The 26,298-nt window shown below is 54.0% G+C and overlaps 1 protein-coding gene across 1 annotated transcript in view; it reads left to right on the top strand.

Annotated features, from left to right (window-relative positions):
* Positions 1-4: 4 nt before the first annotated feature.
* Fam20c (FAM20C golgi associated secretory pathway kinase) overlaps positions 5-26,298 on the top strand; it is a gene marked incomplete at its 5' end in the record, with an annotated part of 46,958 nt that continues 20,664 nt past the window's right edge. Inside the window, 3 exons of the mRNA XM_010635790.1 lie at positions 5-183; positions 1,881-2,059; positions 9,258-9,336. Coding sequence (XP_010634092.1) covers positions 5-183; positions 1,881-2,059; positions 9,258-9,336 — 437 coding nt within the window. The remainder of the gene's footprint in view (positions 184-1,880; positions 2,060-9,257; positions 9,337-26,298) is intronic.

Genomic DNA, 26,298 nt, shown 5'->3' with positions numbered 1-26,298 from the left:
CGACCCCGGGCATCGGCGACCGGCACCGCCCCCGGGCCCAAGCGGGGACAGCTCGCTAGTGGCCAAGCTGTTTGCACACCCTCTGTATAGCGGGGCTATCCCACAGCTGACTGAAGACGACGTCCTGTTTAATGTCAACAGCGACATCAGGTTCAACCCCAAGGCGGCGGAGAACCCGGACTGGTGAGCAAGGATGGTGGGTTGGACTGGCAGGCCCCAACTCCGAGAAAGCTGGGACCCTCTCGGAATAAAGGTGCTCCCCACAAAGGCTCTTCCACCAGGATATTATGTTGTCTGGGTCCAGGGCCCCTGTGGGAGGGGCTGCCTTTGTCTCCAGTTGCTTCCCCCGGGGAAGGGGGGAAGGGTGTGGCAGCTTGGGAGGTGCCCTGCACCCTGGGGTGCAAGGTGACTGGACTCTGAACCCGGGAGCATAGTGCTCCACTGTAAGGAATGGAGCTGGCCACTGGTGGGGAAACCGGCCATAAATGAATGTGCCCGGGATCCCGTGCTTTACCGAGGAGAACCACCTTATCCAGGAACACATTCAGCTTTGGATTTCAGGTACTTGGTGAAGCTTTTCTGTTAGACACCTTAGAAGGCCTGCATGTGCCTAACAAGTCTTTCGAAGCAGCCTCTGAGGACAGAATTAGCAGAGAAGTGTGCTGGCAACAACAAGCAGAGCACAGAGGCCTCTGGGCAGAGGTATGGACAGTGGGCAGCCACCCTGGGCTGGCACAGCTCTGTAACAAGCACAGAGCTGCTAGCAGAGGAGCATCATTGGAGCTGCCCTGCTTTGCCCTTCCCCCGAGGCCCTTCCTCATGCACAGATCCGAATAAGCAGATGCTTCAGCCCAGAGCAGTGAAATATTAACTTCCAGCAAGGTCAGAACAAATACTGTAACTACCTGCAAAGGTTACCCAAGCAACAGAGGAAAAGCCAGGCTACCAAAACCCTCCATGAAAATCCTCCTCCCCTGAAATCTGACCTGGCCTTGTGCTTTGTGCCTGCATAGGGGCTGTAGGTGGCTCTGAGCTTTGCTGGTCCGATTGGAAAAAATTCTCAGAAACTTGGTCCAGGCCTGTGGCTCTCTACGGCAGAGGAGTATCCCAAAGCAAGTAGTCAGGGGATGGCTCCTGGGAGGCCTCTAGCCCATCTTTGTGTGTTCAGGACTGAACTGAGGCCAGAAGGGCCTGACCTGTGAGCGACTTGGACATGAGAAAGTACTACTTTCCCCCAGCCCAGCAAGCAGACTGAGGGTCTTTCCTTCCTCCAGACCAGCCCCTGAGCAGGAAAGGGAGGACAGGCCATACAGGCCCAGGTCCTCCCTCTGAGCCTGGGCTGGGGTGAGTAGCTGTCTCTCTTCCCTCACTCCCCACCTAAGTCTGCTAGTGTTAAAATCAAATTTAGCCCCTTGTATCATTCCTGACTGTTGGTTGGAACAAAAGCAGAGACTAGAAATATTCCTGGTGACTGGGTGTGCCTGTGACCACTAGGCATCTGGTCAGAGAGGGCCTCCTGTCTGCTTCCAAGAAGAGCCAGCAGCCCTGCACCCCAGCTGACGTCATTCTGTCGAGCAGTTTTGGTGACCCCGGAACAGACACGATGAGGATAGCGCTGACACTCTGGGTTTAGTCTTCCTATAGTTATAGCTGTCTGTGGCATCTCCAGGGTAGATGAGAATTACAGGCCTCAGGTGTGTTATTACTTATTACTTGGTAGAACCACAGCCCCAAAGAAAGTGCAGAGGCTGCAGGGTCTCTGAGCAGAGGCACTTCCTCATGTTTGCATTTTAAGTGGAGGTCACAGGCCCTGACTCGGGACTAGCTCTTCTGGCTCAGTGTCTTTTTTGGTTGACTTTGGACCCTCTTTGTTTCTGTAGGCCACATGAAGGTGCTGAAGGTGGAGAATTCCTGCCCACTGTAGAGACCACAGTGGATTCCTACCCCAATTGGCTCAAGTTCCATATTGGCATTAACCGGTACGAGCTATACTCCAGGCACAACCCAGCAATTGACGCACTGCTGCAGGACCTAGGTGCACAGAAGATCACCAGTGTGGGTAGGTGCCCTGGTGCCCACAGCAGGCTGTGTTGGCTGAGATGTGTGACTTCCCATAGGGACCTGGGCAGCCCTGCTCATAGCCGGAGCTTCCTTCCCAAGCCAGTTGCAGCGGGGACAGAGCCCTGTGTGGATGATGGCCTGGGTGATCTTGGCATTGGAAATGCTGCTGTCTGCTGCAAGGTGAGCAGGCCAGTAAGATATCACCACAGCTGCTGGGAGGGGCACTGGTCAGGGCACCAGGACTCCATCCTCCAGAGGCCAATGGAGGGATACTCCTGGTGGCTGCAGTCCTTCTTCAGAGCCTTTTCAAGGGCTCTCTGCTTTCTGATCCGGCTCCCCTGGGAGCTCCAGCCAGATGACAGGGAGTGGCCAGGGCTGCGTCTTCTTTGACGGTGCTGGTGATCTGGGATAGAGCAGTATGAAGGCAGCAGCATCAAATGTTTTGTGATCTGCTGAATCGCATGAAAGGGGCATCCATTTCTAATTTCAGGAGTGTCTCAGGCAGCATCTCAGTGCGAGGTTTGGTGCTATTGCTGTCCAGTTGTGGACAGTCATGAATGTCCCATTAATCACTGTGGTTTCTCCATGAGCTCAGGGCCCTGGGCTTCCCAGGAATGGCCTGCAGCACACAACCCTGGTGTAGAGGGGAGGCCTCCCTGTGTCACGGCCACAGTTCCTGTCTCCATGTCTGAAGTTCTGCTGCAAGGGTTACCTCCAGCTACAGGGTTACGGGCTTTTGTCCAAATACAGCATAGGCAGGGAGTTACCTGTGCCTAGCAGCTGCCTCTTTAGGGGCTGTGTGTGGCTTCCCACTGAGCTCTTTGCTGGGCTCTCACCTGGCTGTGGAAGTTAAGACACAAAGCTTCTGATATGCAGTCAGGTCACCTGGTAAAGAAGTGGCCGGAGCAGTTAGTGGTCTCTCCTCTCCCCACTCCTGCCAGGAGGAAGGCACCCCTCCCTGCTCTGCTCCCTTGGAAGTCCAGGGGCTTCAGGCCAAGTTGGGAGCAATGCTTAGGCCACATCAGGATGTCCCTCTCGCTCTGGAGAGTAGGTACATTGTTAAAGAAATGTACGACCAGCTTGATTGTCCCTTTAGCACATACCACTGGGAACCTCTTTCTGGGTGGTGGGGAGTTGGAGTGAGTCCAGCCTCCACAAACAACACTGCCTTTGTGGGCCTGGCATTTAGGAGGAAGGAGAGGCATATGTGCCCATGAGGATGTGTTGCAGCTGTGGAAGTGTGCACAGGCCAGCAGGCAGGTGGGCAGAGGGCTGCAAGGGTCCCAGGGGTGGCCTTGCTCTGTGCAGAGGTGCAGGGCTCTGGGCCCAAAAACTCAGGGAGTAGAAAGAGGCTGGACCTCCAGGGCCTGACCAGCTGCTTTGCCCACCTTAGCAATCCTCCTTCCCTTTCCACAGGCCTGGCCTTGATCACAGTGCAGTGGACAGCTCCCATTGCCATGGGACCCCAGTGCCGTGCCCTGGGCCTGTGTAGCAGGACACCCTGGCATCAGCTCGGTACTGCATGCCACACAGTCATCCCCTAAGCTATGATGCCAAAGGTAGTTCCACTCAGACATTCCTGGATGGGGTCATTCCCAGGATGGGAAGGGACCATCATTCTGTAGGGGTTCAGCAGGTGTGGAAAGTGGATCGATAGGCCTATGGCAGAGGCAGGATATGGAATGCTGGCCAACAGTAGTGACCCTGGGTCTCCTAGTCATTAGCTGGAATGAGCTGAGTCAAAAGGGTGAACCCTGCTACCATAGCTTCTCACCTGGAGTAGGGATGTTACAGCCCAGGCCTATAACTGCCCGCTGTGACTCTGAAACCCAGACAGAGCCAGGCTGCAGTAAAGCCCTCTGAGGCCCAAGTGTTCTGGGACAAAAACCAGATTGCCAAGGTGTTTGTAGATGCTGCCATCTGCACATGTTCTATGAGGATTGTGTGTTTGGGTTCTTCCCCCTCCAAGTGGCAGTCTGTGCCAGGCAGAGCGTGTACACCTGAGTGCTTCCCCATCTTGATCCCCAGACACTGTTGTCCCACAGAGGGGGCCCTGTGACACTTGCCCTGGTGCAGAGAGGTGTCAGTGGGAACAAGTGAATACAGGATAAGAATGAAGCCTGGTAGCTGTAGTGTTTCAGGCAGGCTGAGCCCCTTCACCTAGGTAAGCAGGGCTGGGCACACTCCTGTACTTGCCCAGGGCCTCACCTGGCCCTGCTGAGGAGGAGGGCACACCCTGAGGAAGGCCTCACTCCTGAAGAGGCGGTAGGTCCTCATCTTGGGCGGAGCAGTTTGCAGCAGCCACCTGAGGCCCAGGCCCAGTTATCCTGCTCTGCAGGGAGTAGCCCAAAGAGGGCTGGTCCAGCTCACTGCAGTGACCCCAGAGAGCACAGGCCCTCCTGGAGGTGGCTCCCTTTCATGGCCCCACTCCTGCTGCCCCTGCCGGCCTAACTCTGCTAGGGCCTTTCTGTGTAGGAAGAGCTGGTCAGAGCCTTCAGGTGCACATTGAGCTGGGCCCTCACAAGGCAGGGCGAGACCCGGCTATGCGGGGCCTGCTGTGAGACCAGCCCTGCCTTCCAGCCTCCATTCTACAGCCAGGGAAATAGACCTCCAGGAGAGGAGGCTGGCCCATGGCAGCAGCCCTTCATTGGTCTGGCTTGGGGCAGTGCTTACTCTTGAAATTGTTCACCCCACTGTTAAACATGAGCCTGGAGATATGATGGGAAAGGATGCTGGCAGGCTGAGCCCTCTCAGAATGGTTCCATTAAATCTCCCCTGCTCAGAGTCACTCACTCCAATCCAGGAGGCTCTTTGTGGCCACAGCACAGCTGGTTATGGCCAACAGAGGTTTATTTATAGCCAGACTCCTGGCTGCCTGGAAACCGGCTGTTGCCGCCTTTAAAGAGGACCGACATAGGATCCACCTCTGCTCAGCTTGAAGTCAGGCATGCAGCGCTTTCCACTCCGGGCCAGTGATAATTAAATCGCTATCATGCACAATTATGTATGCAAAGAATAAATGACACAATTAACTACTCTACTTGGAATTACTTTTTTAAAAATAAAAGAAGTCACATCAGAGTGTGAGGATCCATCAGCCTCTGGCCCAAGCAGAGACATCACCATCTTCCATCCAGGTCAGGACAAAGCCCGTGGCTCAGAGAACGTGGCTGAAAGAACACAACTGAACAAAGAGCAGAAGTCCCCGGTGCTAATTGATCTGCCAAGGGAAAGAAGAGGACGAGTTGGAATCCAGGATAATTGGCTTTGGGCTTCGAGGAACAAAGGGCCTTTGGCTGGGACAGCCCCATGAGGAGCAGCTGTGGGTGCCAGCGCTGGGCACAGCTGCCCTATCTGACTAGATGGAGGTGGGTCTCTTCAGAAGGCGGTGCCAGCCCATAAAGGCCACAGTTCTGTCATGCTCACCCCAGCTGCAGCTCACAATCCAGCACCTGGCTTGACCAGGGGAGGGATTGAAGATGCCCAAGTATCCAGACTCCTATGAGGCCAGAGGGGCCTCAGATCCTCCAAAGGACAAAGGTCCTGGAAGGTGGTGGCTGTGGTCACAGAAGCAGCTCAGTCTTGCTTAGCTCCTTTTCCAGCCATCAGACGGAAGATCAGAAGCAAAAGCCCATGCTGTGGAGGACCCAGGGTCACGCTGACACCTGCCTTTTCCATGCTTAACAGACAGCTAAGGCTGAAAGCAGGCCCAAACCTGCAAAAGTGTTCCAATGGCTCTTGATCCCCTGGGCAGCACTGTGGTGCCCAGTTCCAAAGGTGACTCTACTTTCAAAAACCAGCTTCTTAGAGGCAGGTGTGGCACACAAAGCTCTAGGCTGGAGGCAGCCAGGGCAAAAGCAGCCCTAGGGTATGTGCCAGCTGAGGTGTGGACCCACTGACCACTGTCCCTGGGTTGGAGCCTCCAGGTCAGAGCTGGGGACAAGAAGACCCAATTGTGTCAGCTCCCATTCAGCCCATCCTGGACCCTCATATCTGAACTGATGCCCACAGTCCAGGCCCCTGCAATGCCATCCAGGGTGCCCATTGCTGATGACAGGTGGACAGACACACCCTGTATGCTTTCCTAAGGCTTCAGGGCAGTGGGCATAGGGGCTTTGTGTTTGCCCAGCATGTGGGCCACTCACAAGACTCCTGTCTCGCCAGGGATGTGTGAGTGGGATGGGAAGAATAGGGTGTCACTTTCTCCCAATGCGAGCCTTCTGAGAGGCCCTCTTCATGGCACAAATGCCGTCAATTGTCCCTTTCCCTCTCAGACAAGACAGTGGGGTGGGAAACAGTTCCCCTCCCCATGGTGGCCCAAGGACACAGTCTCACCTCCCAGATAAGAGGGCCAAGCCTGGCCTCTGCTGAGCACTGGGCTACATCTCCCATGTAGGTTTCTTGTATGGTCCACAGATCTTTCAAAAATGGAGTTAGTTTAAATAAAAGTCAAGAGGCAGCCCCTCAGAGTACAGCTGGGGTTCCTATTAGAGAGCAGGAGATTGTTGATGCTTTCGATCATTGTTGGTGGCTTTCGATCATCATGCATACCCAGTTTCATCCTGTCCCTGTGGGCATCATGGGGTGTGACTGTGCCTATAGACACATGAGGAGCTGATAGAGTTGCTGATTCCGTATCTCCTGCCACTCAGCCTCCCTGTCCTTCCTTGAGGCATGGGGAGGGTAAGTAACTCATCCACAGTCATGCAGGTGCCCAAGTGCCTTAGCACTTCCATAATGACAGTAACACTTCTGCATACCAAGTTTGTATTCCGAAGCACTCTCTCAGGTTTCTGTACTGCATGTGAGAGGGTCTTTCATTCTATGCTGTGTTCTGGGGGAGCACAGTGAGCAAACCCAGCAGTGCCCAAGCATCATGGTGGCCTTGGGACCAGAGCTGAGGGGCACCGTGAGACAGGTGCAGGGTACTCTGCTGGCATTTGTCAGTGTGTTTCGGTAGATGCATGCAGACATGTGAGCACTGTTAACCAGACGTGCTACTAACCTAGACAGGTGCTCAGGATGCAAGGAAGGTGCAGAGCAGAGCTGATACCTTTGGTCCATGGAACATGGGAACAGCAAAGGCAGAGCCTCCTGTGCATGAGCTGTAGGTGGCTTTCACCAAGGGGACCCTGCAGACCTTCGAGTGTCTGGTGCGAGTGACTGTTAGACTATGGTGGTGTAGTTCTGTGGGGGCCTCAGTGGGGTGGAAGGGGGGATGGAAGGTGGGACACAGAGGGTAGGGAGGGAACCTCCCAGAGGTGCAACCTCCCTTGCTGGGTGGCTGCAAGGCTTCTTGGGCCTTGGTGGGGTTTCTGCTAGGCTGAGTCCATGGCTGACTTCCGTCCACTGACAAACATGGAGGGTGCCTGCATCACCTTTCCTGCCTGGGCCGGTCCCTGGGTTTCTCCCAGAACCACCTCTGTCCCCAGTAACATGCAGAGATTTCCTCCTGCCTTGACTTCTCTCTGTCCTCAAGAGGAAAACTCAACTTTGTGTGCTCTTTCTTGAGGACTGCTCTGGCAGGGCCTGTGTCCTTGGGGCATGGTGGGGACAGTCCACACAGCACACAGGCTGGGGGATCCTGCATCTCTTACCCACCTTGGCCACATCTGCAGGCCTCTGCTGCAGCTCCAGGCAGCATGTGTCAGCTTATGAGGCCCTGAGTTCACCCCAGGGTCCCCATTCCAGCCACAGACACCTATGGATGCATGGTGACTGCTCTGGTGAGGAGACAGTCTATAGTCCTGGGGCCTGTGAGCACCGTGAGGCTTAGCGCCTTTGATTCCAAATTGCTTTTCTGCCCTCAAGGAGGAGCTGGCTATATATAAGGTCAGAGAGAGAAACTAGGATTTGCTTCCAGAGCAAGAGTAATTAAACTGATCAGATTTGCATAATATTTTGTTATTAAAAACTAGGATTACAGTCCCTGGAGAGATGCTGTCACTTGGACATGCTGTCCCCAGTTGACCCAGGAAGGGATAATTAAGTCTAGCAAGCCCAGTTATTAAATGGAAATGGGACCATGGAAAGGGGCTTCATCAGGCCACTAGTTTTTAAATTCTTTTTTTAACCTTACCAAAAATGTAGTACTTATTTGTTGCAGAAATTTAGAAAGCACAGATAAGGAAAAATAGAAAGTATAAGTCATCTACAGCAACACTTGGGACAGAAGTGGGGCTCTGGGCGCCTGTGCGTGTCCTGGTTTAAAAGCCCATACGTGGTGTCCACCGTTTTCAGAAAATGGCTCATAGTGTACAAATGCTTCATAAGTTGCTTCACAGTCAGGTTACAAACACTGTGCTGTGCCACGGGGCATTCCGAGACACCAGTTAGGAGGGTGGCATTATTGTCCACCTGCCTGGTCTGGGCCTTGGTTAGATCCTGCATTTGGGTGGGTGTGAAGTGTATGGCTGCTGTCTCCTGAGGAGGGCATGGCCTCAGCCATCCCCTGAACTGGCCTCAGTGTGGCCCCAGGGCAGGATGCCCTCCTCCTGACCCATCCTCCTGATCTGTCCGCAGAAAGGGAAATCCAGGGTCTGGGAAATGAGGACCTTTTGGGAAATTCTTCCTCCTTCTGTAGCAAAAGAAATCCAAGGCCTGGGAAAGTGGGGCCCTTTTGTGAATTCTTTATGCTTATCCTCCTGAACTGGTGAGGTGCCAGAAATCTGTGGGCTTCCATACCTACCACCCCTGTGACAGAGATGCTTCCAGCCTAAGAGTGTTTAGGGTCCCTCAGGGTGACTTTGCTCTGAATCCAGAAATGTGCCCTGCAGGAACTGCTCCCTGACGTCAGGCCAGCACTAGGGTATGGGTGTGTGCACAGGTGTGTATGTGTAGGCATCTGTGTGTCCATGCAGCTGTGTGTAGGTGTGTATGTAGGGTATGTGTATGTGGGTAGGTGTGTATGTGTGTGGGCATGTGCATGCATGAACATGCATGCCTGTGCTAGCAACCTGCCTGACCCTTTCAGAATTGGGCCCTTTGTCTATGGGTCTGACCTGCAGAGTCTGCTGGGCTAGCAGTCAGGAGGCCCTGTCTTAACCAGGGAGCATCAGTGCCGAAGCCCCAAATCTCTCAGGCAGAATGGGCTCCTGACCTCATGCAGATGACCTGGTTGGGAGCTCCTGGCCCACCCAAGAGCAAGGGACCTGAGGCAGCCAGTGACCCTGCTTCTCTCTCTCTCCTTCTTGCAGCCATGAAGTCAGGGGGCACGCAGCTCAAGCTCGTCATGACGTTCCAGAATTACGGGCAAGCACTGTTCAAGCCCATGAAGTAAGTGCCCATCGTCCTGGGGTTGGGTGTGAGGCTGGGTGCGGTGTGCAGACACAAGGAAGGACAGTGTTTCCTCCCAGGGAGGGTTACGGTGAACTGTGGGTGCTAGCTGAGCAGGCCTCCAGAGTCAGCCTCTCTTTATCTTACACCATCCTCACTCATCTGTGATGCAGGCCTGAGAGTTGGCTGGCCGCTCTTCCCAGTGAGGCTTATGTTTTTAACAAGAGATTGAGCCCCAAAGACAGCCTCCCTGGAGAGGGCTTGTGTACTCCCCTGTAGCCTCAGGAGGCAACTCCATGAAGGATGTCCCTGTCGGGGGGTCTCTGGCAGTATGGCATGGCCTCTTGTGTTCACCCGGGCAGCTGGGAGTGATACAGAGGCCAAGAGCCAATGAAATGTCACTACAAAACCAGGTGATGGCAGGAGTCGACCCTCTGCCTACAGTTTGCCCTGTCATAGATAGAATACAAACCGTGTCACTAAAGTCAGTGTCAGGGCACAGTGTAACACAAGAATTCCCAGGAAGCTCAGGATGTGCTTCTGCGGGTTGTGACGTCCACTCTGACCACCATGGGGCTTGGCTATCCCATGTTGTCCAAGACTGTTCCATGTCTTCTGTTACTATAGTCCAAACAGTGTTATGGTGGCACCAGTGTGAGAGTTTGCTGTCTAAAGCACAGCTGGCAAACCCAGGTGCCATGAGCCCATGCCTGTCTCAAGTGTGAGGCTGCTGGCTAGGCCAGGGTGGGCCAGGCTGGGCTGGGCCCTAGAGTGTATGAGTCCCGCTGGAGGGCTGGTTGCCTCTGGGTTCACCAGATCTTTGCCTTCTGGCCTGATTTCTAATTTTTAAGATAAGTCAGAAATAGAATGTTTTTCTTTTCTTTTCTTTTCTCTTTTTTTTTTTAACACCCTGTTATGTTCAAATTTTAAAAATGATGGAAATAAGCTTCAAAACATTTAAGATACTTTTTCTGAACACCCAGACAGACTCAAAGAGGGGAAGATGTCCACCCCAGGACCTGGCCAGCCCCAGACACAGGGGTGCAGGAGTGGGGCTGAGAGCCACTGTTCCCATAGGCTGAGGACAGGCTGCTCCTCGGAATTAGAGAGAACCCTAGGGAATGTGGCCTGAGCCCTTGAAACAACCTCATGTACTGCCTTGTGTCAGCAGGCATGTTGCTAGGGCCACCATGCCTGGGGGCTGTATGATCACAGAGCTTCCTTCCCATCTCTGTGAACGTGGAGTTCCCATGTCCTGGGGTGTTCCAGCCTAAAAGCAGGCACATGGTTGGACATCACCCCTTTGCAGCTCGGGGAGCTCAGGTACCTGCCTGGTTTGTGCTGCCTGGACCCTCATGAGCAAGGCAAGAGTCATCTCTGCAGCCTAACAGGAACATGGCTGGGCAGGTGTGTATTCCTACAGGATGTCCTGGAGGGGCTTCCTGAGGGACATGAGGCTCCTCGGGCTTCTTCGCTACCCCCCTTTCCCCATCCCTGGTTGAGAAGGGTCAGACATAAGATTGTAGCCCTGTGAGGAGACTGTTTTAAAGCCCTTCATTCCTGTGACATGCAGAGGTGCTAAAGGGCCAGAGCCCACCAGGTGACAAATGAACCTGGACAGGTGGCTGCTGACCGGGATATGGAAAACAGTAGTGGAAAATGACAGTGTCTCCACCTGCCTTTCAGCTGTGCTCCAAGGGCGTAGCTCCTGGAGACAAATGCCTCGGGTCTGGTGGGCACATCTTCCAATCTAGCCAACATTTCATCTGGGAGAGTTCCTGTGGTCCAGGTCTCAGGAAGGGAAGGCCCTGTCCTATAGGGAGGGAAATGATTCTGGATTCTGGTCCTGGTCTCGTCCCTGCCTGAGGCCGTGTTACCCAGATTCTCCTCAACAAGGAGCCAGAACATCTGCTACACTCTGCAGTAGCACATGTGCCAATACTGAACTCTGCCAGGCTCCCCACACCCCACAACCGCACAGGCCTTTGCGTATTGTGTTGTCCCCATGTCAGAGCTGAGGAATGGCTGCATGCTGCCATGTCAGGGGACAGCCTGGAGCTCAGAGCCAATATACCTCCTCCACCACTGGTGAGCACTGCCACAATCCCCAGAGCTGTCCCTGACCTGGTCATCTTGCTGTTCCCCCTGGGTGAGGTCCGGGCATTTCTGGGCACCTGAGACCCTTCTCCACCCACCCAAATGCTGAGTCTGTTGTAGACTATGATATCTAGTTGCCACCAACCAGACACCCTGATGATCTCGGGCCAGGCCAGGGCCTGAGGCTGCTGACTGCAGGGTTCTTGTCCCCTGTGGCTGTGTTGAATGCAAAAACAGCTATGGTTCATGACCATAGCATTAAGAAATTAAAATCCATGATTACCAGTTCTCTGTAAGAAAGGACTTTCTCCCAGTAGCTCGTAATCGCCTCCTAAGTTCTCAGTATAGAGCCATGAATTAATTAGATGGACATAGTGTTTTCCATGGGGGATCTTCACGCGGGTAAGTGGGCGGGGACAGAGTATGATGGACAGGATGGGAGAGAAACCACCGGAAGTCAGTGGATGCGTACTTAATATGCGTTGGAAAACATTTGAATGGCACATTCCCCATGAGCACCTAGATATTCTTGCTTTAGGGTTAAAATGGAGTGTTTAAGCTTTTAGAAAATAGCTTTATTGAGATATAATGCACAGACCTTACCATTCACTGACAGTCTGCAGTTTAATAGCTCTTGGTATGTTGACAGATCCATCTACACATCCCCACGGGCACTTGTTTTAACATGTGTGAGGCATAGGAGATTAAACCTGGGTCCTTTGCACTGAGGTATACTGCAGCCATTTTTATTTTTTATTTTGGGACTGGATCTTGCAAAGTCACTAAGTTGCCCATGCTAGATTTGAACTTGAGATCCTCCTGCCTCAGCCTCCCAGAGTGCTGGGATTCCAGGTGTGCACTGCCATACCTGGCTCCCACAGACAATTCTCATCAATTTTTCATTTTTCCAAAAAGAAATTCCTTAAAATCTTGCCATCGTCCCTCCATCCCCCTTACCCCCTACCCCGGCCAAACAACCACTAGGACCTCTTTTCCACTTCTCCACATCTTCTGGATTTTTGTGATAGACTTGGAATCACACGGCGGGTGTGCAGTGCTTTGTGTTGGCTTGTTTCACATGATGCAGAGTTTGCAAAGTTCAGCCCTGCTGTGGCACACACTGGGGCTCCGTTCCTTTTGGTTGCCGAATAACATTCTATTGTACGGATGAACCACATTTGTTTACCCATTGTCTGTCGCATCTGGGCTGTCTTCGCTGTCTGTAACTAATCCCACTGCTCCAAACACTCACACTTGAGTGTTACACAGACACACGTTTTTAGTTCCCCTGGATGTGTGCCTAGGAGGCTGCTGAGTCACAGGACAGCTATGCTCTTATGAGTGAGTCTGGTTCCCGCAGCTGCTGTGCCATTTTAAATCCAGCCATCGAAGCATAAGGCTCCGGCATCTCCATGACTTTGTGACGTGTTGTTATCTGTCTTTCGGACTGTTGCTGCCTGTGTGGGTATGTGGTGGTTTGACTTGCAGTTCCACAGTGACAAACCGTGTCCAGTGTCTTCTCATGAATTCCTTGGCCATCCTGGTGTCTTCTCTTCAGAATTTGTGCCGTCCTCAGATTGGCTTGTTTCTCTTTTCTTTAGCAGGTGCTAAGAGTTCTTTAAATACTGTGGATACAAGACTCTTAACGGATATGTTTGGCTTGTGAGGCACAGGCTTTGAGTTTTTAGGATATCCGATTTTTTTTGTTGTTGTTACTCCTTGTGCTTTTGGTGCAGAATTTAAATTTAAGTATTGAGAAACCATATTTTAAGGGAACGGTGGGGTAGGTGACACGTGGACTTCGGTCAGTGGACAGCTGGTTTGGGGAACTCTAGTGTGTCCACAGCTCCCCAACCACCAGTAAAGCCTCCCTCGTGGGGACTGAAATTTACCTGTTAACAGGGCATTGGAAGAAGAGGTTTCCAGACCCCTTCCATGTCTTAGCTCTTGAATTTCATAGGAGACAGTGACACACTTCCCTGGCAGCAGCTTTGAGAACATTTAGCAGGGTAGGTCGGTTCCAGTGGACATATCCCCAATGTAGGTTCTTTGCAACAAATTTCAACCTGCTTCCTGGACAGGAGCCTTCCAGGTGTGCCCATGGCTGCTTGTGTTGCCCGTGACCACCTCCCGCAGAGATGCCCATTTAACTAATTCCACAGACACTCACCCGGCTCTGAGCCTGGCCTGGCGCCAAGTATTGGGAATACAGACATGATTCAGTCCCGGAGCTCACGGGGAAGCCGCAGGGTGCTGACCCTGGATGTGAGTCCACGCCAGCTGCTCTCTGAACATCCTGCTGCGTTGGGGGAGGGAGGGCGGTGCATGCAGCCCACTAGGGCCGCTGTGGTTGCTGCTCACAGGCATGTGCAGAATGAGAGCAAGCTTGAGACAGTGTGGGAGTGGACCTGAGAGAGCTACACCCAGAGGGGGAGTGGCAGAAGTTGAGACATGGGGTCTGAGAGGAAGCTTGTGGAAAGCAGGCCCCTGCTGAGGCCTGAGGATAATGTGAAGGTCCAGTGCGGATTGGTTCCCTTTAGGCCGCAGGAGAATCCTGCAGTGACCTGGGCATGGGGCAGTGCCTTCTAGGATCAGTTGGCATCTATAGGCCTTAGGCTGTGGGTCCCACACAGCTCAAGGCAGCTGACAGCTGTCCATAGCTGTCTGCATTGGGATTAGCTACAATGAGATAAGGTTGATCCTTCACATCCCAAGTACTCCAAGTTCACACATGGCCATGGTACCCTCTGGGAGGACAGACACAGAACATGCCTTACCCCAAGTTGGGGCTGGGAAGTCCTGACTGTGGACACAGACCCTGAGAGTGAGATGAGGCTCAGCAGCTGGAGGAAAGGAGGCCAGATCCTGAGGCTTTGGGACCTGGACACTTGGGCTTTTCCCAGCAGTGGTCAACCCCGTGCCAGTGGACCAGGTGGGCAGGTGGGAGGGGAGAAGATGTAGAGAATAGGAGCCCCTTTGCTTTGCCCAGCAAGGTGGGGTGGTTAGGGAAGAGAGGCTTCCCTGGGCATCTGGGCAGCCCCCTTCTGCCTTGTGCAGAAAGGCACAAGGTGCTGGAGGCCAGAGAATGTCACCGGGTCATGTCTGGGTCCACCATCCTCTGCTGGGGGCCCATGTCAAACCACTTCCCCCTGTGGACCAGTTACCTGACTATGCAAGGCTGGAATGTGAGGCGGAGCCCCTCCCACTCCTGCAGACCCCCGACACCGCCCTCTCTAGCCTCATCCCTCCTGTAGACCCTCCCCATGCCCTGACCTCTCATCTCAGAGGAGGACAGGTCACTGTCTAGAATCAACCTGGCAGGACCTCTGGGGAAATCTGTGGCTCCCTCTCACAGTCAACCTTTGCTGTCTGACCGTTTCTGAGTACTCTCAGCTTTTAAGTTTTTACTCCCCAACCTTAGTGGGAACACTTGGTGACTTGAGGGGTGACTCTCCAGGAAGCAGCAGCTGGAAGCAGCTGGAGATGGGCCACAGAGCTGGGTCTGAGGCCCCGAGGCTCTGACTACCACAGCAGTAGATCTGGAACTCCAGTGCCCAGCCAGGGAGGGCCAGCATGTTCCCCAAAACTCCTGCTCAGAGCTGACACATGGTCCCACCTGTGCACTTGGGGTTGGAAGTATCTCTGGCAGATAGAGAAAAGACTCATCATGCCCTGGACATGGGCCTTGTGGAGAGAGCCACCCAGAGCAGGAGGGGGAGCTGCTGTCCCAGAATACAGTTGGGGCACATCGTGCTCATCCCTGCTCCCCACACAGACTCCCAAATTGGCATGGACTGGAGGACCCTTCTCGTTCCTCAGTTTATCTAACCTGAGTGCTGTTCCAGCCTGTGCTGCCCCTGGCCTGGGTCTGGCTGGGGTTGAGCAAGTTTCCTCCTGAGCTTGAATTCTGGCTCTGACTCTGCAGTGAGGCCCTGGAGAGAGCTCTCTCCTTACTGTCACATGCATCGAGTGTTTGCCATCTCACTCTGAGCTGGTGACAGCACCAGCCTAAGGTGGTGGTGTGACTGTGGGCAGTTGGGTGGCTGTGGGCCCAAGACAGCTCTTTAACATGCACACATGATGGCATTTGACCTTGAAAACCACAAGTGTGTACATGATGTGTTTATCGTAGAGAAGGAATTGAGGCTCAGAAAAGTTAAAGGTGAGCAGAGCAGGCAGAAGCCAGAGTAGGAGTTCAGGGTAGGTCCCAGACTTTGGGTTCCAGGCTCTCTGGTGATGTTGTGTAAGGGTCTTAACTGGCCTGGAAGTCTCAGATCCTCACTGTTGTGGTCAGAGTCCTTTCTGAGGAGGCATGGGGAGTTTTTAAGGCACTGCCACCTGGTGAGGGGCCTGGGGTTTCATCGGTCTTCTGGGTGCTGCTAGTCTAGGCAGTGGTCCTCAAGACACTTCTACCCTCCATGTCTCTGATTTCCCCAATCCCTGCAGCCTGGCTATGGCTGAGTGTCTAGGTTCTACCTCAGTTGTAGCCCTGTAGGCTGCAGGGCCTTTTCTAGTCATCCACTTTTGTCTCCTTTTGCAAAGACTAGTAATGTGGGTGTTCATCTGTGCCTGCCAGAAAAGCCGTCTGCAGACAGCTGTCCTGGGGCCCAGGAATTCCTCCCAGCCGAGGCCCATAGCCAGACTGCAGAGCTTGCAGGCCACAGTGCTCTTTCTAAATGCAGAAACCTGTGCCTCCCTCCAGGCATGCGGACCTGGTCTCTGGGCGGGCAACAGAGCAGGCACTGTGCAGGGGTGTCAGGGCAGGGGAGCAGGGCCCACCAAACAGTCCTTGTCTCTGTCTGAAGCAGTTCCTCATCCTGTCTGACCAGCTCCTGTGACCTGGCACAGTTCTGGAGCTGCAGCCAGAGCCTCCGCACCAAGCCAGGGGCCCAGGAATGTTGCCTTCTGTAAGGCAGCAGATGCAGCCTAGAGACTCGGGGGGCCTGGTGTCAGCCTTTCATGGGTACTGTGCACTGGGCTGCTGGTGGCCTGTTTGGATGTGTCCAGATGAAGACGTTAGTTGGGCCATGCACTTCCTGAGGCCACTGTCTCTATCACCTGTCTTTGTCTAGGTCAGTGTCACAGTGGCCCATTGATGGGCTCTCTGTGACCTGGGACCCTCCCCGTTGTCCCATCTCTCTGCAGACCCTTGACATGCACCCAGCCAGGGGGCCGGGAAAGCTGCCTAGGGCCTTTGGGAATGGCATATCTGCAATGATAGACTCAGGTTCCATAAGACGTTACATTTGTCCTTGGAGTGGCATGTGTATGGCAGACTTTGGGAGGCACTGGCATTCCCTGGTGCCTCCTCCCTGGCGGTTTAGCTTCTGGGCAGGCAGAGGTGCTCTGAGGCAGGCCCTCCATGGTTCCTGCATGGGCCCCCACACTAAAGTATTAATAAGGAAGACAGTTGAGCAGTGACCAGGCCCAGTGCCTCTCCCGCACCTGAACCTTTGCTCACCATGCCTTTTTACAAGCAGAGGCTGTAAAGCAGGTGAGGGGGCCACCCTGGCTCCCACGGTGCAAATGGGCTGGGAGAGGGAGACATGCCCACGTTCCTCAGTCGGTGCTTTATTGACATTCCCATTAGATAGGCCATATCAGAAACAGGAAGAAGAAAGGAGAGAAATGCAGAAGAAGAAAGGAGAATAAAGACAAAGAGGAAAAAAAGGGGGAGCCACATCAGACCATATATGGTGGATTGGAGGCCACCATCCCTCTCGGCGACCCTCATATCCTTTGTAGGGTAGATGCGACAGAAAGGGCCTGGAAGCCTGGCCCTGCCACCTGTGGGCCTCAGTGTGTGCCTCTGTGAAACGGGGACACAACAGACCATCCTTAGATGCAACACTGCTAGACAGCTCCAGTCCAGCTGCACGGCTGCTTTCTCCTGACCTATTACAGAATTACACACTGGCCCCTCTCAGAGCCCACACCCTGAGGCCCCTGTGGACCCTTGGCTCTGTGGCTTTGTCCATTGTTGTGCAGTACACCCGTGACCTTAGCAGATCCTCACCGAACCCTGGGGTGTGGCCCTTTGACACTGTGATATGGCCTGTGTTCCTACTAAGCTCATGGCTGAGCTAAAGGTAAAGGGAACCTCAAACCTGATGAGGTAAACCAGTGGGACCGAGGGCAGCTGGCAGAGGGACAAGGTGTAGATTCTCAGGATGGAGAAAGAGTGTTGGGCTGGGGTTTCTGTGTTAGCTCTGTCACACATGTACCCACACTTAGCAGCATTTGCTGAGCAGGAAAGAATGCATAGACCTCACTGTAGTCAGAAGGGTTCTGAGGGAAGGTGTGCATTCCTCTTGGGACTCTGTCCCGGGAAGCTAGGATCCCTACATGGTGACTGATGGTCTCTCCCAGAATCTGATGGAATGTACAGGACCCAAAGGAAAGTCCAAAAGACTGCCCAAAGGTCAGTCCCAGTATGCATGGCCCAGGTGTCCTGCAGAGGCCTGGAAGCATTGTCACTGTGGCAGGGGGCTGAAGAGACTAGACTTGGGTTTCTCCCCAAGTCTGTGGAGAATACCTGAATGGAGGTCCCTCTGGGAGGGACCAGGATGCAGTGAGGTGTACAATCACTTGCTGCCTGATCCCAGGAGCCTGGGGACAGGGGGAAGCTAGATGGGGCCTGGTGGGGCTGCTGTCCTGGACCCCAGAAGGAGCCGCCAATCCTGCCAACTTCTGCTGCCACAGAGGACACATGCAGCCTCAGACCTGTGAGGCCAAGGGTGGAGACACAGGCCTGCTCCCCGTGGTCCCTCTCCATTGTGGCCAGTGGGGCATGCAGGAGAGGAAAGGAGCTAAAGAGCCTGGCCCTGCAACAGGCTAACCCCCCTTGGCCACAGGCTTCCTTTGTGAACCTTGCCATCTGCTGCCCAGGTGGAAGTGGGGAGGGTTTGGGTGAAGCCTCAACACAGCCCAGACCCTGGGACATCGAACACAGTGATGGCACTGGAGAACCCAACAGAAGAAATGAGTCCAGAGCATGAGGGTGGATGCTTTGTGGATGGGCCATCAGCCAGAGAGTGAAGCCCTCAGGACAGATAGTCCAGAGGATGGGTCACTGATTGTGATAAGATCCAGTGTAGGGGCAAGGTCAGCACATCATGCCCAGCAGCCTGCGGCACCACGTGGCCAGGACTATGCAAGGATGAGAGGAAGGCAGAAACAGGAGGGAGGGAGAAGGGAATCCTAGGTGCTGAGCACCCCTAGTAGAAGAGCTCTGGGTGGTGTTGTGAGGGAGTGACTGGGGTCAGGGGACATTTGTGTGGGTTTTGGGGTAAGTAGATGACCTCTGGGCAGGTCTTGGGAGTGAGGTGACCTTTGGTGGTATTGATGTGTATAGGTGACCTTTGGTGGTATTGGGGTGAAGCAACCTTTGGTAGCACTGGGGAGAGAGGTGACTTTAAGTACTCTTGGAGTGAGCAAGTGATCTCTGGGTGGGTCTTGCAGGCTGAACATGAGTTCTCCCAGGAGTGGCTGTGGTGGGAACCTTCTAGGCACATGCCCCACAGAGTGAGGCTTGGGTGACATAAAAGGGTTTTGAGGACCAGTGAGCCAGTGGTTTGGAATATCCAAGGATTTTCTGTTCTACTGATAAATAATTCATGTTCTCTCTGCACTGTGTCCTCACCAGGCCCAAAAGGCAAACAGATTGCCCAATTGCTCATGGTGGGTGTGCAGCCGGCAGAGGCCTGGGCCTGACCAGAGGTGGACAAGGACACTTTTGTATGCACACTCGGCTTGGGCTGGCCACCAAGCCTGTGCCCCACCCTGGTTCTGGCTGTGGCTGGGCGTTCTGGCTTCCTGGAGCTTCAGCAGCCTCCCACGGGGGAGCCAGCCAGGGACCCACGTCAGACCCACGTCAGACCTGATTCACTCAATGGGAGCCACCTGAGCCCCCTCCATCCAATCCAGGTGCCATGGAGCTCCCCATGTACAGACTGGGTGTCCCTCATACCTCTCAGGGGGACTAGATCCCCGCAGAGAGGCCAGGCCTATCCCCCATATCCCCGGCCCCTCCCAGCAGGTCATCTGGCTCTGGCCCAGAGCCCCCTGCACGGCAAGATTCAGGGTAATTAGGACGCCTTCCTCCTGCCCCACATGGAGTTAACTTCCAGTGAGAGACAGATAGTAATTCATAAACAGAAGATCCGGGAGTTCAGGAAAGAGAAAGCCCCACAGGGGGGATTCCAGCCAAGGGATCTGGTGGAGGTGGGTGTCGATGGGCAGGGCCATGCCATTGGTTCCTCCCACAGTCCAGGCAAACTGCCTGTGATCTAGAGGGGGGCATTCACACTGAGATTGGGATGGCAGGGTCAAGAGCTGCTGTAGGTTCAGAGCAGACCATGCAGCAGCAGGACCTGGAGGCCAAGGGAGGACCTCCCTCCTGTCCTAGAGCCTGCTACCTAGGCTCTGGGAAGGAAACCTAACCTGCCCTTCAGGGCTCCTTATAAAGTGTAAATCATCTTTCTCTCTAAGGGAAGGCAAGGCTCATGGTGGTCTTTCATTTTCTCTGGTACCCCCTGGAGTCCCACGGAGTGACACAACCAGAGAGAAAGGGCCGGAGCACAGTCTGCAACTGCTTGATAGCAAAGCCTCTTGGTCAGGAGCTACAAATGGGCAGCTCTTTGGCTCTGGCTCCAATGAAGGAGGAGTTGGCCAAGGGAAGCACTAGGGAAGGAATGTGGAGTGCATGGGGCATGGGATTGTGCAAGAGCATTAGCATCAGAGTGGCTGGAATGCAGGAATGGGGGCAACCTGGAAGCTGTGCAGAGCTTTGGGCCCACGCTGGGGCTTCCACTGCAGGTCAGAACCTGAGATGATGTGCCACTTAGACAGCCTCAGATGAGCATGGGTGGTGGGTCAGTGGCGAACAAGTATGTCCCCATGACAGACAGGGCAGGCCTGTCCAGACCACAAGCCCTGAGGATGCAGGAACCAGAGTCTACAGCATCCCAGGATACTGGACATTGCAAGAACCTCTGTTTGGCACCTTCTGCCTTCTGCTGGGGCCCTTGAACCATGGAGAAGCAAGCCGGCGTCTTGGCGCTGGTGCAGAGAGAGATGGCAGGTGAGGAATGGCCAGTGCCCCAAGACCTGGGGTCAGCATAGGGAGGGATGGGGTCAGTGTCTGCTGAGGGCTCTGCCCAGATCTGAGCCAGGTGGAGGAGAGGATTTGGGACCATCCCTTTGAGAGTGACAGTGAACAGGTGCACGCCCATGCTTGAGTGTATATGCCTGCATATGTGTGAACAGAGTGGGGTGGTGCCTCTGGCCCAGGGCCAAGGCAGCAACTACAAACAAAGCCGGAGAAGCAGAGAGTAGCCTTGGTTGGAGGAGATCCTGGGGTGGATATGTCCCCATGGGTGACACTTGCAGAGTAGGCCCCCGGCATCAGGGCAGGAGGTGTCTCTAACTGGTGCCTCTGTAGAACACTCAGCTGTGTCTCCCCAGCCACTGGGCAAAGGCTCTCAAATGACACACAGTGGCACATCATGTACTTAGGGTCCATTGTGTACACTCGGGCCATTTCTGGTTTGGTGGATTATTTTTGTAGTCAGAAAAAAACAGCTCTCATTAATTTAAAAGACAAGCAACAGCCCCCAAAGAGCTTCTGAGAGACCCTCAGAGCCCCCCAGCCTCAGGAAGCGGTGAGAGCCTAAGGTCACCCCTGGGCTGCTCAGTGAGAATCTGTCCCCAGCTGGACCTGCCAACCTGTAGCCCAGCCCTGTCCTGCTTCTGCTCACAGTTCCTTGCCCCCTGTGTGCAGTTGGAGGGCCAAAGCTCCACAAGCATCAAGGACAAAGGCATTTAAGGAGCTCAGTGCATAGATGTCATACGGTCCTTGGGGTGGGGTGGGGTGGGGCTTGTTGGTCAGGCACATGGCCTGGACCCTGTAGAAAGGGTCCCCCCTCACCCTTTCCCCTTGTGCCCAAGTGTACCCATGTCCAACTGCAGGGGACACAGTTGCCTGTGCCCCTCAGCTGGCTGAGCCCCTGAACCAATGGGAAAGGCTGGCAGGGATCCTCCCAGCTTAGGATCCTGGAGTGTCTGGGGAGGAGCAGCCATAGCATTTCCCTGACCACACAGAGCTCGCAGTCAGGTCTCAGGTACCCAGGGTTAGGGCCGCTGGTGCTACATGATCTACACCGATAGCCATCCTGCCCTGTGCTCGGCTGCCCGGTCTGCTAGTGCTGCAGGCAGTGAGGATCATGCTGGCTCAGGGAGCATCAGGGACCCACTCATGGCCAGAGAGGCATTGCCTGAGGCTAACTGCAGTGGTCAGCTGTCTTCTCCTGCTCTCACTTGGCAGCTGGAAGTTTCTTCACTTAATAATAGGGAGAGGAAATTATTAACAGTTATATAGTAGTTGGGGGAACTTGGCAGGGAAATCAATAAGTGGTAAAAACCCAGCAAAGCCTTCGAGAGCACCACTGTGGGCTGCAATCGCTGGGGCCCCACATTGCACACATATGGGGAGTCCGAGGCCAGAGCAGATAGCATGCAGAGCCCCTCCCCTGGGCTCCTGTAAGACCCCAGCCTGCCTCCCTGCCATGCTGGGTACATGTTTCCTTAGGCCACCCAAAAAGATGACCCCCTTTGTTGAAAATCAAAGCAAGCAAGTCGTTTTCTACAGAAACATTCTTCTCAGCAGCGGTATCGAGCGTGTCTTTTGTGTTTTTCTCTGGTTATTATGCCGTTGAGGTGCCTACTGGGGTGTGAGGTATTCCAATTGTCACGGAACAGAGGGAAGATTAAAAGGAAGAAAAGGAAATATGGTCTTCATTTTCCTCATACTGGAGAGGAAAATGAAATTCAAGGGATTTCACTCAAAAGCAGTTTGATCGGGGTTGGTTGTTCTTAATGCCCCAAAAGGAAATTCTGCAGATTTAAGATCTTCCACAAGCCCAAAGAGTGGGCTAAAACACAAGCTTCTCTCTCTGGATTTAGTTTATTTTTCCTATTAATATTCCTAAACATCTAGGGCTCCTTGGAGGGAAAACAAGACCATAGCAGTAACCTCAGTGCTAAATATTTAATCCTTGGCTTAGTCATTAGTGGCATCTCGTCTTTTTTATTACTTTTAAATAAGATGAGGAACCTCCATGGAGAAAGTATAGAAAAAATAGCTTCATTTGTCTCCAGGTGACTGGGAGAGCCTGTTCCCTGCCACTGACTTCTCCCTGGTATGACTTGGACCCTAGATGAGCAGAGGAGAGTATTTGAAGATAATGATCATAGCTAGGTATGGTGGCACATACCTCTTACCCCAGCACTCTGGGAGTCTGAAGCAGGAGGATTGTAAGTTGGAGTCAAGCCTGGGCATGTACCTCAGTGTTTAATTCCTAGTACCACCAAAAAAGAAAGAAAGAAAGACAGACAGACGGACAGAAGGAAGGAAGGAAGGAAGGAAGGAAGGAAGGAAGGAAGGAAGGAAGGAAAACAAAACCAAACCAATGGCTTGAGTATTTTTGCTTTTGAAATCAAGTCCATGCCATCATAATTGTCTTTCAGTGGAATGACCACAGACTTTGCTTATAATTATAAATCTTTGAATCATTTATGCATTGATTTTCATTAAATTGACCATAAGAAGGTGAAGAGTCTCTTCTGAGTTAATTTTCACCCAGCCACAGAAGCCAGCGATTTCCTCCTCCAAGTCCCACTGTGGGGAATGGAGGGCAACTGCTTCCTCTGCAAAGCTCAGAACTCTCCATGTCCTTGGAAGTGGGGGTGTGCCACTGAGGGGTGCAAGCCCCCCTGTGGTCAGGGACATCCAGAGTCCAGCCTGCAGCAAGAGAGTGGCCCCAGGGGATGGTGTCACAAGACAGGCCTGCGTCCCATCCCGTCACCCAGAGAGTGATACCACATGGGGGCCTGTGAGCCTGAGGAGGGGCGTCCACGGCCAGCTTCCGTGGAGTCAACACGAGCTGTAGGGACAAAGAAATTACAGAGGCAGATGACACGTCGCGGGAGCCTTGTCCTCTGTGTGCACCACAGCGTCCTCTGGGACTGGCCTTGCTGAACAATCACTCAGACATCTCTGCTGTAGAATAGCCAAGTCTGCTCAGGGGTTCCTGCCTAGGGACTCCTCTTCCCTAGCCTTGGGCCTGGCAGCTTCTCCGAGACCACCAGCCGTCTCGTGCAGAAAGACACTGAAGTAGGTGAGCAGCAGCCCCAGGACACACAGGCTGCTCCTCGGCTCCCGCCAGCCCACCACCTCCCAAAGAGCCTCCAGAGACAGACCTGCAGGGAGGCTTCCAGCCAGGAGGAGCCTGCTCCTCTACATTAGAGGGTCCTCGTCACCATCACTGCCTGCAAATGGCAGAGTCTGGCCTCTCTCGGGGGTGAGGCGTGCGGCAGGCACGCTCATGTGCTCAGTGGGCCTCTCCCTACACTAAGTAGTTTTCGGATGACCCCTGTGCCCTGTGTTCCAGCCTCATCACTGCCGTCCCCACCACCGACCCACCCTGCCTGCCTTATTTCTGGGATCCCTCTGTGAAGAGCAGGTGTGGCCAGCACTGACCAGGGTCCCTGCCCCAATGGTGTCCAGTTCTGCCGGCAGCCACTGTGCTGGAGAGACACTCTCCCAGCCCAGAGCCCAGAAAGACCAGTGGACAGTGGGGGTCCCAAGGATTTAAATAGAGAAACAAGCCCCCCGCCAATGGGGGATGGAATAAGTGAGCCCAAATTTAGCTCAAAATATCACGGTGTGCTGTAAGACTGAAGGTCACGCTGAGCTACTGCCAAGGAGAAGCCCCCTCTCCTCCCAGAACGTTCACCCACCAAAAGCCTGGTATTTAACAGCTTAATATATCTCGTTAATGACAAGGTGGCTGTTTTCTGCTGTGTGAGTGACGGGAAGATTATCCGAGGCAGAGGGGCTAATTTTTGCCTCCACGCCTGCATTGGGTGAGTCAGGGATCCACCATGTGTTTAGGAGGAAAAAGTGAGTGTCTGTCTTCTCTGAGTTCTTGCCTCCTTAAGACTGGCGCTGGTGGGAGAGAGGGGCAGGTGTGGGTGACCCCAGATGGCAGGGCCTGATCCCTGGAACATGTAAAGGTCACCTTATTTTGAAACTGGATCTTTGAAGACTTGATCAGTTTAGGTGGGGATCAGTTTAGATCTAGATGGGGAGAAGAGTACCTGAACTAGCCTGGCCTTACATGAAGTCACCCGTCCTCCTGTGAGGGACATTTAACATGCACAGGAAAGGCCCTGAGAAGACAGAGGTGGGGTGGAGCCGGGACATCTGGATCCTCTAGCAGCTGGCAGGGGCAGCAGGGACTCTGCCCTGGAGCTACAGAGGAGCCTGACAAGCCCACGCCTCCATGTTAGCCTTCTGGCCTGGGGTGTTAAATCATCAGTTTATGACTATGTGCTGCAACAGCTCAGGAAACCTCGGAGACTTCTGTGTCCCTGCATTTGATCACAAGAGCTATCAGGAGGCTCACAATGAAGGACAGATGGACAGAAGGACAGATGGCTGGACAGAGGGTAGCTGCCTGACCCTGCCAGTGACCCATAGTGCTCCCAGCCCATCCCTGAGTTCCCCTAGTGGCGTCCACCTCACAGCTCCACTGGGACCCAAGTTCTGGCATGGAACAGTCAATGGGTGTGAGATCCCCCTCGAAGCTCTGGACATAGGGAGTGATCACCCTCTGCTCACCTGCTTCTAGAGCACCATCCCACAGGCAAGTTCAGAGCAAGCCAGTGCTAAGAAGGTGAGGCGCATGCAGGGCCAGTGGACGGCTATGAAGCGGGGAGCATCACCTCTGTGGCACGGGCTCAGCTCTGCTTTGTGGATGGAAGCAGCCGTGGCCAATCAGTAATGGACAGCAAGATATCCAGTGAAACAACAGACAAGTCAAGGTGCAGTTGCCAACTCCTAGCCTAGAACCTGTGAGCATAGCCAGTCTCTTCAGTAGTAAAGATAGTAAAGGACAAAGGACAGTGATTCCAAGACAGAGCATCCCGACTGGCAACAGCACGTGCCAAGTCCTGCAGTGGGACATGCAGCTTCCAGCAGCCTCCACCCTCTGTGGAACAGGAGGCTGGTAGGAGGCACACTGTGCTGGCACAGGGTGAGGAATGGGGTTGGGGTGGCATCTGGGGACATGAGGTGACAGGATCACTTGAGGGAAGGCAGAGGAGAGCATGATCTAGTGGAGCTCAAGTGGTCAGGGCTGGTGGCACTCAGGGGCACACATGGGAAGATGCCCTTGGGAGCAAACTCACAAGGGAAGTCGTCAGTGCTGTGCCTTGTGCTGTGGGCTAGTGCTCACGTCTTGTGTGCCCTGCTTGCTTGGGTTCCATCTGCTTATTGGAACACATGTGAGGTCAGAGACCCAGGCTCTCACGGCCACCCCTCATGCCTTGCCTCCTGCCCACACTGCAGGTTTGGGATCCATGGCTTCCCAGGGTACACAAAGGTTGATGCATAGTCCGCCCTCTCCGGACCTCAGTTTCCTGTCTTCTCCCAGGGTTCTCAGGACACCTAGTGCTAACTGATGCACCTGGGGCCATGGCCTCTGGAAACACTGTGGAATAACTTCCTGTTGCCAGAGGTGACCAGTGGTTTGCTGTAACTTCTTCCCAGGGCTCCCACTTTCCATTCTGTCACCTAATCAGCTGTGCTTTGTGGAGTACGCACTTGACCCCATTGCAGTCAAAGTGGACACCCCATTTTCCTGCCTGGAAAGGGCAGCTGCTCCACATGCGGTGACATCCTGAGCAACCTGGTCTGCAATGCTTCTGCAGCACCAACCCGTCAGCCCTGGAGAGGGGAGTCAGGCAACCCTGGCTCCGCCCTTTGTCCCCCACATGCCTGCAAGGGGACCTGCTGGCCTGTAC

The sequence above is a fragment of the Fukomys damarensis genome, unplaced genomic scaffold, assembly GCF_012274545.1.
Source record: "Fukomys damarensis isolate Sample0158 unplaced genomic scaffold, DMR_v1.0_HiC HiC_scaffold_17, whole genome shotgun sequence".
NCBI classification, from domain to species: domain Eukaryota; kingdom Metazoa; phylum Chordata; class Mammalia; order Rodentia; family Bathyergidae; genus Fukomys; species Fukomys damarensis.
Note: the sequence above shows the minus strand (reverse complement) of the source record. Positions and strands in the feature narration are given on the sequence as shown.